General features: G+C 47.8%; 2 protein-coding genes across 2 annotated transcripts in view; one reads left to right on the forward strand and one right to left on the reverse strand.

Moving 5' to 3' along the window:
- The window catches only part of mrpl28 (mitochondrial ribosomal protein L28), a 62,721-nt gene that overhangs the window by 40,087 nt on the left and 5,600 nt on the right, over nucleotides 1–17,034 (forward strand). The window lies entirely within an intron of this gene.
- Nucleotides 6,801–17,034, reverse strand: part of LOC145339309 (uncharacterized) — a 45,909-nt gene continuing 35,675 nt past the window's right edge. The window contains exons 9-11 of the mRNA XM_080183732.1: nucleotides 13,493–13,558; nucleotides 9,475–9,537; nucleotides 6,801–7,786 (exon numbers count right to left, since the gene is read on the reverse strand). Of these exons, the coding sequence (XP_080039858.1) occupies nucleotides 7,323–7,786; nucleotides 9,475–9,537; nucleotides 13,493–13,558 (593 nt within the window). The 3' untranslated portion in view covers nucleotides 6,801–7,322. The remainder of the gene's footprint in view (nucleotides 7,787–9,474; nucleotides 9,538–13,492; nucleotides 13,559–17,034) is intronic.

Below are 17,034 nucleotides of genomic sequence, written 5' to 3' on the forward strand. Positions count from 1 at the left end.
CGTAGGCTTTCTTCACAACCTTCTCCACTTGTACTGCCACCTTCAAAGACTTGTGCACTTGCACCCCCAGGTCCCACTGCGTTTTTATACTCTTTTTAGGCTTACCATTTATCATATAACTCCTCCCTACATTATTCCGGCCAAAATGCATCACCTCACATTTATCAGGATTAAACTCCATTTGCCATATATCTGCCCAATATACCAGCCTGTCAATATCCCGCTGTATTGCCAGACACTGCTCCTCACTGCCCGCCAATCCAGCCATCTTAGTGTCACCTGCAAATTTGCTGACCACACCACTTACTCCCTCTTCCAAATCATTTATATATACTACAAAGAGGTCCCAGTACTGAGCCCTGCGGCACACCACTAGTGACAGACCTCCAGCTAGAAAAAGACCCTTCCGCTACTACTCTCTGTCTCCTCTTAGCAAGCCAGTTCTCAACCCATCTAGATACCTGGCCTTGTATCCCATGAGCCTTAATCTTTTCTACTGACCTACCATGAGGGACTTTGTCAAACGCCTTACTGAAATCCATATAGACGACATCAACGGCTCATCCTTCATCGACCGTTTTTTGTCACCTCCTCAAAAAATTCTACCAAATTCGTAAGGCAAGACTTCCCCTTTACAAAGCCATGCTGCGTATCCCTAATCAGATTGCAACGCTCTAAGTGCTCATACATCCTATTCCTAAGAATCCTCTCCATCAACTTGCCGACCACTGACGTCAAACTCACCGGCCTATAGTTACCAGGGTTATCCCTCCTACCCTTTTTAAACAACAGTATCACGTTCGCTATCCTCCAGTCCTCTGGGACCTCACCTGTGTCCAAAGAAGAGACAAAGCTTTGCGTCAGAGGCCCAGCAATTTCATCTCTCGCCTCCCTAAGCAGCCTAGGATAAATGCCATCGGGCCCCAGAGATTTATCAGTTTTAATGCTACCTAAAAGCCCTAACACTTCTTCCCTCGTAATGGATAGTTCCTTCAATTGGTCTAAAGCTCCCTCGATGACCGTACTAGACATCAAGCCCCTCTCCTTCGTGAATACCGACGCAAAGTATTCATTCAGGATCTCTCCCATTCCCTCGGACTCTAAGCACAATTCCCCTCCTCTGTCCCTGAGGGGACCGATTTTTCCCCTAGCCACCCTTTTGTTATAAGAACATAAGAAATAGGAGCATGAGTAGGCCATCTAGCCCTTCGAGCCTGGCCCGCCATTCAATAAGATCATGGCTGATCTGTCGTGGCTCAGTTCCACATTCCCGCCCTCTCCCCATAACCCTTAATCCCCTTGCCTATCAAAAACCTATCAACCTGCGTCTTAAAAATAAAACACCTTTGGATTTTCCTTAATCCTGTCTGCCAAAGCCATCTCATGCCCCCTTTTTGCCCTCCTAACTCCCCTTTTGAGCTCCCTCCTACTCTCTCTGTATTCCTCCAACGCTCTCTCCGTTCCCAGTTGCTTAGACCTAACATACGCCTCTCGTTTCTTCCTGACCAGGTCCTCAATATCTCTAGTAATCCATGGCTCTCTAATCCTACCATTCCTATCCTTCCTCTTAACCGGCACATGCCTTTCCTACACCCATTTCAATTTTCCCTTGAAAGACTCCCACATGCCTAACGTGGACTTGCCCTCCAACAGCCTATCCCAGTCTGTATCCCTAAGCTCCTGCCTAATCCAGCTGATCCCCCTTATTTATCAACAACCTGTCTTAAAGACACTCAGTGACACGGCCTCCACAGCCTTCTGAGGCAAAGAGTTCCACAGATTCACCACTCTCTGGCTGAAGAAATTCCTCCTCATCTCTGTTTTAAAGGATCGTCCCTTTAGCCTGAGGTTGTGCCCTCTGATTCTAGTTTTTCCTACTAGTGGAAACTCCCCACTCCACATCCACTCTATTCAGGCCTCGCAGTATCCTATAAGTTTTAATAAGATCTCCCCTCATCCTTCTAAACTCCAACGAGTACAGACCCAGAGTCCTGAGCTGTTCCTCATACAACAAGCTCTTCATTCCAGGGATCATTCTTGCGAACCCTTTCTGGACCCTTTCCAAGGCCAACACATCCTTCCTTAGAAATGGGGCCCAAAACTGTTCACAGTTTTCCAAATGGGGTTTACCTAGAGCCTTATACAGACTTAGAAGTACATCCCTGCTCTCGTATTCTGGCCTTGGGTCACTGTCCATATGGAGTTTGCATGTTCTCCCCGTGTCTGCGTGGGTTTCCTCCAAGTGCTCTAGTTTCCTCCCACAGTCCAAAGAATTAGGTTGATTGGCTATGCTAAATTGACCCTTAGTGTCAGGGGATTAACAAGGTAAATATGTGGGATTACGGAAATAGTGCCTGGGTGGTATTGTGGTCAGTGAAGACTTGATGGGTCAAATGGCCTCCTTCTGCACTGTAGGGATTCTGTGATAGCTCTGGAAAATCCTCAGTCAATGAATCAGCACTGTTTTCTTCTGTAGTATAAATTGAGCAGCACGGTGGCACAGTGGTTAGCACTGCTGCCTCGCAGTGCCAGGGATCCGGATTCAATTCTTCGCTTGCGTTACTGTCTGTGTCGAGTCTGCACATTCTCCCCGTGTCTGCATGGGTTTCCTCCAGTTTCCTCCCACGGTCCAAAAGACGTGCTGGTTAGGGTGCATTGACTGTGCTAAATTCTCCCTCAGTGTACCCGAACAGGAGTGTGGCGATTAGGGGATTGTCGCAGTAACTTCATTGCAGTGTTAATGTAAGCCAACGAAAACAGAAAATGCTGGAAGATCTCAGCAGGTCTGACAGCCTCCGTGGGGAGAGAATAGAACCAATGTTCCGAGTCTGGATGACCCTTCAAGTGTATTATTTAACGTAAGCATACCTGTGACACTAAAACTTAAACCCTTCATATAGGCACCAACACTAACACATCTCACATTTAAATAGTAAAACAGCTCAAATTGTTCCACAGATGTGTTACCGAGCAACAATAAGCAGCAAGTCACATAACAAGATAGTTCACCCAAGGGGTGTTAGAATACAAGAACTGGGATAGCAAAGTAGACCAACATCATTTTATTCTGTATTTTATGTTCAGATTTTTATACCAAGCAGTCTTGAGAGAAAGTAACTGACGTTTTACTACTGGAATTACAGATCAGTATTAAACTCCCATCTGTAGTTAAATTAATTATTTACATTACATACATCATATACAAAAAAAAATTAACTTCATAATCCAGGCTCAATCTGTATGCTGTCACAATGTGGCAGTCCTCGCTTACTTCACATATTGTAGACTGACAGTCCAGTTCCCACCATTTAGAGTCCAGGAGGAGGCCATTCGGTCCATTAAATCTGCCCTGACCACAATCCCACCCTATCCCCGTAACTCTATGCCTTTAGCCACACGGCCAATCCGTCTAACCTGCACATCTTTGGACTGTGGGAGGAAACCCAGGCAGTCACAAGGAGAACGTGCAGACTCCACACAGACAGTGACCCAAGATGGGAATTAAACCCGGGTCCTTGGCGCTGTGAGGCAGCAGTGCTGACCAACGTGCCATTCCAGTTTGGGTAATAAGACATCAAACCGTACAGGTTAGGAAAGTCCCAGGTTCCATTTGGGGCCTTCTTTCCATTAAAACACATTCCTGTTCGCAGACTGGTGACGCAGAAGTTCTGGATTCCGCAGCCAAGGGAAATATTTTCTCAGCAACTACCTACTCAAGTCCCTCAAGAATTTTATGCTTCAATTAGATCTATCATTCACTCAGGAGCATATAGGCCTCTGCATCTACTCAATCTCTGCTCACGCGTGAGATCGGTGGCACAGTGGTCTGCACTGCTGCCTCACAGCGCCAATGGGATCCGCGTTCAGGTGACTGTCTGTGCGGAGTTTGCACATTCTCCCTGTGTCTGCATGCGTTTCCTCTCGTTTCCTCCCACAGTCCAAAGATGTGTAGGTTAGGTGGATTGGTCGTGCTAAATTGCCCCTTAGCATCCCCAAGATGGAGAGGTTAGATGGATTATCCATGGGAAATGTGTGGGGTTAGATCTGAGTAAGATGTTCTGTCAGAGAATCAGTGTGGACTTGAGGGGCCGAATGGCCTCTTCTGCACTTCAGGGATTCCACGGTCCTATAATTGGGCACCATAGCGATAGAATCACATAGCTTAGAAGAGGCTCTTTGGGCCATCGAGTCTGCACTAACACATTAGAAACACCTGACCCCCATTTGCCAGCACTTGGCTCCTAGCCCTGAATGTTCTGACATGCCAATTGCTCATCCAGATACTTATTAAAGTCCTTGCGGCTAAGTTAGGTTTTATTATGGATTCTATTGTGCAATGACCTGACACCCCCCCCCACCACTTATAAAGTGATTGAGGCCTACTCAACAACATGAAGCCCAGCAGTGAGGCCTAGTCTAGATTCACGTGAACAAAGGTTGTTTGGGGAAAGGTGATGGGTGGAGGCTTTCAAGAAAGCTAAAGCTTTCCAAGGCATGAGGAAACAGGGAAGGGAGAAGAGCTTTAAATGATCTTCCTCATATCTCATCTTTCTTATCTCTCCAACCCTTTACAATTTAATTGGGCGCCTCGCTCTGCAACCATTGGCTTTTAATTCCAACACTCAAGGCTAGTTCCAGGTCAAGTTACAACTTGCTGTGTAAATTGTAATCTCCAGCGTAAGAATAATTGACAATCTTGGTTCACGCTCCATTCCCTGCTGCCCTGGGGAGCTCTAGACGCACATCAGGACTGCCGTCTGAGGTGGTCACCATGGCTCAGGCAGAAGGTACCCTCAGAGGAACACGATGCTTCCACCTGCTTCACCCTACTCCAGCTTCAAATGTCCATCCAGACTATTGATTAGCCTGTGAAGAACTTCCATTGTAAAATTGTCCTCGGGTCATCCCTAAGTACCCCCAGTACTCCACTGTCACAGTAGTGTTGCTGATCTACCCTTTGTGTAGCGTTACAAACTCCGTCAAAGTCACTTAATTCTCCTGTCAGAATGATTCATGGCTCTACATAACTTACTCATCTACTGCCACAATAAAAGCTCAGTCCAGAGAGTCGATTAAATAGGTGGGCAAAATAAGGGATGTGCAACGTGATGCGCACAAAGTGGACACTGGACACAGTAAAACTGCCACTTTCTACCCAGTAACTGATAAGAACCAACACTGTGATTCCCACAGCCAAGAGAATACAGGAGCCATTCCTCATTGTCCAACTAACCCACATTTATATAGCACCTTTCAGAGTAATAAACAAGGTCGGGGGGGGGGGGGGTGCGCGAGGGCGAGAGCAGAATTAGACACTGCAGCACGTAAATGTCAGGGCAGATGACCATAAGCCTGGCCAAAGAGGAGGAGAGAAGGTAGGACGGCACAATGGTTAGCACTACTGCTTCACGGCGCCAGGGACCCAGGTTCAATTCCCGACTTGGGTCACTGTCTCTGCGGAGTCTGCACATTCTCCCCACGTCTGCGCAGGTTTCTGGCGGGTGCTCTGGTTTCCTCCCGCAGTACGAAAGGTGTGTCGGTTAGGTTATAAATTCTCCCTCAGTGTACCCGAACAGGCTCCGGACTGTGGCAACTAGGGTATTTTCTTGGCAATTGGCATTGCAGTGTTAAATGTAAGCCTGCTCGTGTCTCCAAAGATGTGTGCGGGTCAGCCGGATTGGCTATGCTCAATTGTCCCTTAGTGGCGGTGGAGGGTGGTGTTTAGCAACGTAAATGTGTGAGATTACGGGGATGGAGCCCGGTTGGGATAAGAACATAAGAACATAAGAAATAGGAGCAGGAGTAGGCCATGGTTGCTGTAGGGATGGTTGCTGGTGCAGGCTGGATGGGCCGAACGGCCTCCTTCTGCACCGCAGGGATTCCATGATATTGTGACCGAAACCTCAACTATCGCACAACAAGAAAAGCAATTCTCACCAACAGCTCAAATTGGGGAAATCTTCCTCCCCTCTTCTGGCACTTGTAAGAGAAAAGGGAGCAAGAGCCACCAGTTCTCAGTTTCACAATCGCACTGACAAACCACTAAATCCCAAAGGAAATCACACAGCCTTAGTAACACCAAACTTTCAGTAGACGAGTCAAAACAAAATGATACACGCAAATTGGGACAACGTTCTCAGACAATACAATTAGCTGTTAATCATGTAGAATGGAAACACTGACAAATTCTTACATTAAAAAATTAAATACACTTTTCACAAATACAGATGCTATCAGTTTTCACAATTTCCATTATAAAAATGACAAGTTTTGAAAAAAAAAATTAGGCGAGGAACAGCTCCAAGCCAGGATCTAAAACTCCGCCATCACTTAACACACTCGAAGGCTGCATAACTCTTAGATCGTTCCATCACAGCATCCTTTAACTCACAGTTCACAAGCTGGGCGGCACTGTAGAGTTAGCACTGCTGACTCTCAGTGCCAGGGTCCCCGGGTTCGAATTCCACCTCGGTTGACTGCCTGCATGGAGTTTGCACGTTTTTTCCCCCTCCCCGTGTCTGTGTAGGCTTCCTCCGAAAGACGTGTGGATTAGGTGGACTGGCCGTGCTAAACTGCCCCTTAGTGTCGGGGGTGGGGGGAGGTGGCTAGCTAGGGTAAATGCATGGGGTTTAGGGGGATACGACTTGGGTAGGATTATGATCGGTGCAGACTCGATGGGCCGAATGGCCCCCTTCTGTGCTGTAGGATTGTATGATAGGCTGCTCAGGGGTTGTGGGGGGGTTGTGGGGGGGTTGTGGGGGGGGGGGGGGGGGGTAGGGTGGCGGGGGCACTGGCAGGAACATTTATGAAAAGGTGAACACCCAAAGTCTTGCGACCTTTATCTAGAGTCTTTCACTACATCCTCTCCTGGTTTAGTGGGACTTCCATTGCCATCCCAAGGAATACAGCCAACGAGCTCCAATTGCCCAGATGTCATCCTTGAAGGTGTCTCCCTCCCCCACCACCCCTCCCCCCCTTTCTAGACTGGGCTTAACCATTGCTGAGGGATGGGGGGGGAGGTTCGAAGGCAAGGGAAGGGTGGGGGAGCTGGGTTTGGGGAGAAATGGGGGAGTTTATTAGGTAAAACGCTCCAGGTTACTTGCATCATTCCCTCAGGGTTATCCACGGCAACCAATGAACAATCATCAGGCCCACCAGGGACCCGATGGAAGAGCAGGGAGAATAGGCATCAACAAGTCAAAGACCAGGGGGGCTGAGGTACTCCCATTCCAAATCATCACCCCTACCCCAAATGCCCCAACCAACCCTTCCCACCCCCATCCCCAAATCTTTCCATCCATTGGCCAAGGGGTCAGCAAAGTTCAGCCCTTGGACCCCGCCTGCTCATTAGGCATGGCAATGCTACTGCCCAGGATGGTGGACAGGGCCTCGCTGCCGCTCGCGAACTCCATGCCCATAACGTAGTTGGTGCCGGCCCCACCCCCCTCGGCCGGGGTCATGGACAGGTCATCGACGCCGCCCAGGACGTTGTAATTCGCGTCAAAGGTGGGATTCAAGGCCTCGGACTCGCCACAGTTCCGCAGCTCCTCTGTCTGGGTGTACAGTTCATATTCGGGCATGTCCGCGGGCTCGTTCTTCATGTAGCACTGACCGTACGAGGCGTCGTGAAACTCTCCGAGGGCACCGTCTGTGTAGGCCGAGGCAGCGCCATATTCCTGGCTGAAGCAGCCCCAGGGTTTAGTCTCTTGATTCACAGAGTAGAAGTCGCCATCCTCCGTTGGGAAGTTATAACCAACATCCTCAACATTGGTTGAGAACTGGAATTCTGAAGCACAGAAATCGGCTACGTTAGTCAAGGCCTTGCAGTGCGTTTAACAAGTAAAAGCCCAAAAAAAAATTCAGAAGCATATTTTTGGGTGAATATGCCAGGGACCAGGGTTCGATTCCCAGCTCGCATCACTGTCTGTGTGGAGTCTGCGCATTCTCCCCGTTCCTCCCACAGTCTAAAGACATGCGGATTAGGTGGATTGGCTATGCTAAATTGCCCTTGAGCGTCAAGGGGATTAGCAGGGCTGGGTAGGAATGTGGTCAGTGCAGACACGATGGGCTGAATGGCCGCCTTCTGCACTGTAGGGATCCCAGGGATGAGGGGCTCCAGTTTATGTGGCGAACAGGAAAAAAACTAGGGTTTGTACTGATTCAAGCAGCGAAGGGCGAGAGGCCCATTTAATAGATGCTCAACATCGAGTGGTTTTGGTTAGAGTCGATGGGGAGAAATTGTGCCAAACAAAAAAAAAAGGTGTTCTGGTTATGTTGCTGCTTGTGGGATCTTGCCCTGCACAAATCGACTGCTGCAATTTCTTTTTATTTATTCATTTGTGGGACATGGGTGTCGCTGGCTGGGCCAGCATTTATTGCCCATCCCTAGTTGCCCGAGGGCAGTTGAGGGTCAACCACATTGCTGTGGCCCTGGAGTTACATGTAGGCCAGACCGGGTAAGGACAGCAGATTTCCTTCCCTAACGTAAAGGAACCAGATGGGTCTTTCCGACAACGGTTTCATGGTCATCAGTAGATTCTTAATTTTTTTTATTGAATTTAAATTCCATCTGCCGTGGCGGGATTCGAACCCGGGTCCCCAGAACATTAGCTGAGTTTCTGGATTAATAGTCTAGTGATAAAACCACCAGACTATTCAGAAGACAGATTTGTCATAGAATCCCTGCAATGCAGAAAGAGGCCATTTAGCCCATCGAGTCTGCACCGACCACAATCCCACCCACGCCGTACCCCCATATCCTTACACATTTACCCACTAATCCCTCTAACCTACGCATCTCAGGACACTAAGGGGCAATTTAAGTATGGCCAATCAACCTAACCCGCACATCTTTGGACTGAGAGAGGAAATCGGAGCCCCCGGAGGAAACCCACACAGACACGAGGAGAACGTGCAAACTCCGCACAGACAGTGACCCAAGCTGGGAATCAAACCCAAGTCCCTGATCCTGTGAGGCAGCAGTGCTAACCACCATGATTAGCACTGCAGCCTCACAGCACCAAAGGCCCAGGTTCAATTCTGGCCTTGGGTTACACTCTGTGCAGAGTCTGCACATTCTCCCCATGTCTCCGTGGGTTTCCTCCGGGTGCTCCGGTTTCCTCCCACAGTCCGAAGATGTGCGGGTCAGGTGGATTGGCCACACCCTTTAGTGTTGAGGGTTAATGGCAAATATGTGAGGTTATGAGAATAGGGCCTAGGTTAGATTGTGGTCGGTGCAGACTCGATGGGCCAAATGGCCTCCTTCTGCACTGTAGGGATTCTATGATAGTCAATTTCTTGAGGCTTTTTACTCCTTCAGTTCATTAGATGGAAAAAGAAAATGAACATTACCGAAATTAGACCATTCAGGATGTCTGAATGGTAACAAGAGTGCCTGTACTTGGTTAGCACCTCTCGGGGACATTTCATTTAATCTTCAAACCAAGAATTGGACAACATTCAAATCTAAATTACCTTGATTCTCCATTCTCCGCTTTGGCCGTCCTGCCGCCTGGTCAGAGGAAGAGAAACCGGAAGCTGTCAAACAAATTGAATGGCGAGTTTTTAGTCAGGACTCAACAACCAGAATTATTCTTGCAGAGCGACTATCGACACCACCGTGGCAGCCAACGAGAAAGAGACGCGGTGGGACTTCGAATCACTGCAGCATGGAGACAGGCCCTGCGGCCCAAACTGGACTCTCTCCAAATGCCTTTTAAATGTTACCAATGTCCCTTCCTCAACCACTTCCTCTGGCAGCTCACACCACACACACTTACCACCTGTGTGGGGCGGCGCAGCGGTTAGTACTGCTGCCTCACAGCTCCAGGGACCTGGGTTCGATTCCGGCTTGGGTCACTGTCTGTGTGGAGTTTGCGTGTTCTCACCATGTCTGTGTGGGTTTCCTCCCACAGTCCAAAGGCGTGCAGGTTTGGCCATGCTAAATTGCCCCTTATAGTTAAATACGTAGTTAACTATAGTTAAGAAAGCCCACCAACACCTCTACTTTCTTAGAAACTAAAGAAATTTGGCATATCAGCTATGACACTCGCCAGATTTTGCAGATGCACCATAGAAAGTATTCTGCCTGGTTGTATCGTAGCTTGGTATGGCTCCTGCTCTGCCCAAGACTGCAAGAAACTACAAAAAGTACAAAAGGTTGTGAACGTAGCCCAATCCATCACACAAACCCATCCATTGACTCTTCCAGCTGCCTTGGCAAAGCAGCCAGCGTAACTAAGCACCCTGGACATTCTCTCTTCCACCTTCTCCCGAGGGAAAAAGATACCAAAGTCTGAGATCACGTACCAACTGACTCAGGAATAGCTTCTTCCCTGCTGCCATCAGACTTTTGAAAGGGCCTACCTCGCATTAAGTTGACCTTTCTGTACACCCTAGTACAACTGTAACACTACATTCTGCACTCTCTCCTTTCCTTCTCTATGAATGGTATGCTTTTTCTGAACAGTGCGCAGGAAACAATACTTTTCACTGTATGTTAATACATGCAACAATAATAAATCAAATCAGAAATAGTATCGGGGGACCAGCAGGGTAAATGTGAAGTTATGGGAATAGGGCCTGGGTGGGATTGTTGTCAGTGCAGGCTTGATGGGCTGAATGGTCTCCTCCTGCACCGTAGGGATTCTATTCCTTTAAGCGGGTCAGGAATCGTAGGATCCAAGCTAGGTGGGACACTGCTCAGCAGTGTCACTGAGGGAGCACACACTGCATTCCCGAGGTCACAAGCTGGATGTTAAACCTACTGCGCACATCCCGAGACTGTAAAATCCTGTCCGAGGTCAACTTCCCATTGTCCACCCCTCGCCTGGTCCGATTCTCGGGCTGAGTGGGGCAGTAAAATTCCGCTAGCTGCAACCTCGGTTGACGATGGTCATGGGTTAATTTGTGTAGAACTGCGAGTTCCCCTAATTTGCCAGTCAAACCAACCAGAAACAGGACCTTCCCACTGCTGGTGAACTCCGCAAAATAACTGTTCTTTGCTTACACCTCCCAGCTGCTGCATGTGAAACACTTTTGATTTGGTTTTTAAAAAAATATTCAGTTGTGGGACATGGGCTGGCTGGGCCAGTATTTATTGCCCATCCCTAATTGCCCCTCGAGAAGGTGGTGGTGAGCTGCCTTCTTGAATCTCTGCATCCCACGTGCTGTGGGTTGACCCACAATCCCATTAGGGAGGGAATTCCAGGATTTTGACCCAGCGACTGACTATATTTCCAAGTCAGGATGGTGAGTGGGTTGGAGGGGAACTTGCAGGTGATGGTGTTCCCATATATCTGCTGCCCTTGTCCTTCTAGATGGAAATGAAGTGGGTTTGGAAGGTGCTACGTTTTTATTCATTCGTGGGACATGGGCATCACTGGCTGGGCCAGCATTTATTGCCCATCCCTAGTTGCCTGAGGGCAGTTGAGAGTCAACTGCATTGCTGTGGCTCTGGAGTCACATGTAGGCCAGACTGGGTAAGGACCGCAGGTTTCCTTCCCTAAAGGGCATTAGTGAACCAGAAGGGTTTTTCCAACAATGGTTTCTTGGTCATCGGTAGATTCATAATTCCAGATATTTTTTATTGAATTCGAATGCCACCATCTAACTAGCTTAGTTTCTGGATTAATAGTCTAATACCATTGCCTCTCTTAAGGATCTCTGGTGAATTCCTGCAGTGCATTTTTAGCTGGTACACACAAGTCACTTATTAATTCTTGATTCTGATAGATCCCTTCCTTAAAAATTCTTTTGAGGGATGTGGGTACCAATGGCAAAACCAGCATTTATTGTCCATTCCTAATTGCCCCTCGAGGTTGTGGTGGCAAGCCAACTTCTTACTAAGTGGCTTGCTCGGCCATTTCAAAGGGGCAATTAGAGTGTGGGTCTGGAGTCACATGTAGGCCAGACTGGGCAAGGACGGCAGATTTCCTTCCCTTAAAAAGAACAGCTAATGAGCCAGCTTTGGGTTTTTAGCAGCAACCCACCTGTTTGATGACTGTTATTACAGAAACTAGCTTTTTATTCCAGATTTACTTAATTAATCAGATTTAAGTTCCTCCAGCTGCCATGTGCGGGATTTGAACTCGTGCCTCTGGGTTAGTCATGGTCTCCGGGTTGCTAAGTAGTTCACTGTGCAACCAGTGCAGATTGAGGACCACAATCCCACCCAGGCCCTATCCCCATAACCCCATGTATTTACCCTGCTAATACCCCCCTCAAAACTACGGTCAATTTAGCATGGCCAATCAACCTAAACCACAAATCTTTGCACTATGGGAGGAAACTGGAACACTCGGAGGAAACCCACACAGACACGAGGAGAAGGTGAAAACTCCACGCAAACATTGACCCAAGGCCAGAGTTGAACCCTGGTCCCAGGCACCGTGAGGTAGTAATGCTAACCACTGTACTGCTGTGCCGCTTACCTAGCGCGAGACCAGAGTGAACAAGTTTGTAAAGTTGATTTGCCTTTTTCTCCTCAAAAGACTTCCTTGACAATTTTCATTTTATGAAGCTTGAATGAAAAGGCAACGCTCCTAGTTTTATAGAAATTCTACCTGCCCGACCCCTGTATCCTACTCCACACATCACAATGTCTAGCACTCTATGCCCTGGACAGACTCTGCATCTCACGATCCATTCCCCTTTCGGCAGAAGATTCTTTAATCCTAGAATCCCTACAGTGCAGAAGGAGGCCATTCAGTCCATCGAGTCTGCACCAACAATAATCCCACCCAGGCCCTATCTCCACACATTTACCCAGCTAATCCGTCTCACCTGCACATACAGGACACTCGGGCAATTTAACATGGCCAACCCACCTAACCCGAACACCTCTGGAGCGTGGGGGGGAAACCAGAGCACCTGGAAGAAACCCACGCTGAACGGAGAAGGTGCAGACTCCACAAAGGTAGTGATCCAAATCAGGAATTGAACCCAGGTCTCTGGCGCTGAGAGGCAGCAGTGCTAGCCACTGTGCCGCCCTCTCGGGTGGAATCTTTAATCTCCTCCCTTTGTCTTCCTGCCTCTTTCCGTCTGAAGATGCGGGATAGACCATTTGGGACAGAGGTGAGGAGACATTTCTTCACCCAAAAAGAGTGTTCAGCCTGTGGAATTCATTACCACAGGAAGTAGTTGATGCCAAAACATTGAATGTATTCAAGAGGCGGCTGGATATGGGGAGAAAGCAGGATGAGGCTATTGAGTTGGATGATCAGCCATGAATGGCAAAGCAGGTTCAAAGGGCCAAATGGCCTCCTCCTGCTCCTGTGTCTCCTCCCCACCTCCACAGTGCTCAAATCCAGTTTCCTCGATGCCTCCTCTTCCTTAGGCAACTTTTCTCCGCGGCTGTGAAGCTTCTTGTGCTGAGCTGAAGGCCTGTGATCCATTGCAATATCGCTCAACATACCACAGCAGTTTCAACTGCACCCACCGACACCTACACACAAGGTTAAAAACTCGACACGCAGTCAGATACACAACTCACCCATGAAAGTGTTAATCGAAGGGAACTTGAATTTCCTCATACACTTGGTTCGAACTCCGTAGGTATCTGTGAGAAAACACGGAGGAGGTCAGTAAGCAGCAATCGCATAGAATCCTACAGTGCAGAAAGAGGCCCTTCGGCCCATCGATTCTGCACCAAACACAATCCCACCCAGGCCCTACCCCCATATCCCTACATATTTTACCCGCTAATCTCTCTAACCTAAACATCTCAGGACACTAAGTGACAATTTTAGCATGGCCAATCAACCTCACCCGCACATCTTTGGTCTGAGGGAGGAAACCCACGCAGACACGGGGAGAACATGCAAACTCCACACAGACAGTGACCCAAGCCAGGAATTGAACCCAGGTCCCTGGTGCTGTGAGGCAGCAGTGCTAACCACTGTGCTACCATGCCGCCACAATCTGTTCCCGTTGTACCGCATCCCTTACACTGTCCCTTCACAGAATCCCTACAGTACAGGAGGCTGCCATTCGGCCCATCTAATCTGCACCTACACTTCAACAAAGCATCCAACTCCGCGCATTTATCCCACTCATCCCCCTAACCCACACGGCCAGGTACACCAAGGGCCAAAACAAAATGTAGCTTTACGTTGAAAAATTAATTCTATACAATAAGTTCATAGAATCAGTGCAAAAGAGGCTATTCAGTCCATTGAGTCTGCACTAACTCCTTGGCAGAGTATCTTACCCAGTCCTTCTCCCCCACCCCAACCCTGTAACCCCACACATTTCCCATGGCTAATCTCATCTAACCTGCACATCTTCGGACACTAAAGGGCAATTTAGCACGGCCAATCCACCTAATCCGCACATCTTTGGACTGTGGGAGGAATCCCACGCAGACATGGGGAGAACGTGCAGACTCTGCACAGGCGGCGACCGGAGGCCAGAATCGAACCCAGATCTCTGGCACTGTGAGGCAGCAGTGCTGTGCTGCTCAGCTCAGAGGTTGCCCCTGCTTGAACACGGGACTATTGCATTCTGGATTGTACTGTCCCAGAGGGTGATAGAAGCAAATTCAATAAGTTTTCAAAAGGAATTGGATATATACTTAAAAACATCAAACTTCAGAACAGCTAAGTACAATTGGTTAGCGGAGAGGCATCAATTTAATTCTGTTCCTTACATGGTTCAAGTCCAAAAACTAAATATTTAAATTATGAAATTTATAACATTTCAGTGCCTGTCATATGTCAGAATGTATATTTAAAATTTTAATTTGGCATTAGTTTATTTCTAAATATCCTGTGAAATTTATTTTGCCTGTTTTTATTACATGACTTTTACAGTTTGCGTTATTTTCAACACAATGGTTATCACCGCTGCCTCACAGCGCCAAGGACCAGAGCTCGATTCTGGCCTCGGGTCACCATCTGTGTGGAGTCTGCACCTTCCCCCCTTGTCAGTGTGGGTTTCCCTCAGGTGCTCCGGTTTCCCCCCACACTCCAAAGATGTGCAGGTTAGGTGGATCGGCCATGCTAAATTGCCCCTTAGTGTCCCAGAACGTGAGAATTAGGGGGATTGGCCACGGTGCATGTATGGTTCTGCAGGGATAGGACGGGGAAGAAGGGTATTCTGTCAGAGAGTTGGTGTGGGCTCGATGGGCCAAATGGCCTCTTCTGCCCTGTAGGAATTCAATGACTTTGGTCTATAGAATGAGCTTTTCAATGTAAGCTTCACTGCCTTTTAGTCTTTAGGGTGCAAATGTGTATCTTAAACAAACCAAGTTTGGTTTGAATAACCATCATTATTAAATTCCTACCTCCGGCCCTACAATAAACCAACATACCTGCTGTCAGTTCAGGTTGGATCGCAATCCCTTCATACCAGCCAGTCCATGCCAGTGTTTCTGGGTCTCCTTCCTCCCACCCTATCAGTATATCCTTCTGTCCCTTTCGCCCCCCTCATGTGTTTATCTAGCTTCCTCTTAACTAAATCTATACCATTCACCTCAACCACTCCCCTGCGGTAGCAAGTTCCACATTCGCAAAACTCACTTCCCTCAGTTTCTTAGCGAATTTGTTGGTGACCATCTTTATATTTGTGGCCTTGAGCTTCGAATTTCCCTTCAAGTGGGAATGTCTTCTCAATGGTTACCCTGGCAAACCTCTTTTAATGTTAAAGAACTCTCATCAGGTCACTCTTCCTTGTTTTATTAAACTATGAGCCTCCTGTTACATCGTAGTTTTTGATATCAGAGAACAGTACAGCGCGGGAGCAGGCCCTTCGGCCCACCAAGCCTGTGCTGACACATGACATCTTTCTAAAGACCTCTTGCCTCTACGTGATCCATATCCCTCTACCCCTGGCCTATTCATGTATCTATTATTAAGACGCCTCAAACATTGATTTTGCTTCTACACCACCTCAGGCAGCACATTCCAGGCACTTACCACCCTCATGTAAAAATTTGCCTCTCACATCTCCTTTAAACTTTCCCCCTTTTACCTTAAACCTACGTACTCTAGTAATTAACATTTTGACCCTGGGAAAAAGATTCCAACTATCCATTCTATCCATGTCTCTCATTATCTTGTAAACCTCTAACAGGTCGCCCCTCCGCCTCTGATGTTCAAGTGAGAACAAACCAAGTTTATTCACTCTTTCCTCATAGCTAAAACCCTCCAAACCAGACAACATATTGGTAAACCTTTTCTGTATTCTCTCCAAAGAACCCACATCCTTCTGGTAGTGTGGCGACCAGAACTGTACGCAATATCCCAAATGAGGCCTAACTAAAGGTCTATACAGCTGCAATGTCACTTGCCAATTTTTATACTCTTATGTCTGGGCCATTGTAATATCGTCTTTGTAAAACTTCTTCCTTACGCTTTCTCAAGCGCTTCTGTCTAACCTTCTTACAATACGGAAATCGTGACTGTGGCCCACCCAAGGTTCCGTGCGAGTTTAACTCAACTTCTCTCTGCTTCCGAATTCTATTTTATTCTTAAATATTAACAAAAATCATTCTTAAATCCACTTAAAGTTTGGATGTCTCTGCTATACCATTTCAGAGGGACAGTTAAGAGTCAACCACATTGCTGTGGCTCTGGAGTCCCACGTAGGCCAGACCGGGTCAGGTCAGCAGATTTCCTTCCCTAAAGGGACACTAGTGATCCGGGTGTTTTTTTTCCCACAAGAATCCGGTGTCTTCATGGTTAAAGAGACCAGCTTTTAAATCCAAATGTATTTAACTAACCAAGTTTAAAATTCTGCAGCTGGTGGGATGTGAACTCACGACAGGAGATGGTCAGTCCTGATCATTTCTACTAAGGTAGCAAAGCGGTTAGCGCTGCTGCCTCACAGCACCAGGGACCCGGGTTTGATTCCCATCTTGGGTCACTGTCTGTGTGGAGTTGGCATGTTCTCCCTGCGTCTGCGTGGGTTTCCTCCAGGTGCTCCAGTTTCCTCCCACAGTCCAAAGATGTGTAGGTTAGGTGGATTGGCCTCGCTAAATTGCCCCTCACTTTCCAAAGATGTGCGGGTTAAGGGGATTAGCAAAGGGAAATGTGT

The sequence above is a fragment of the Carcharhinus amblyrhynchos genome, unplaced genomic scaffold (assembly GCF_965287045.1).
Source record: "Carcharhinus amblyrhynchos unplaced genomic scaffold, sCarAmb.v2.hapA scaffold_396, whole genome shotgun sequence".
NCBI lineage: Eukaryota > Metazoa > Chordata > Chondrichthyes > Carcharhiniformes > Carcharhinidae > Carcharhinus > Carcharhinus amblyrhynchos.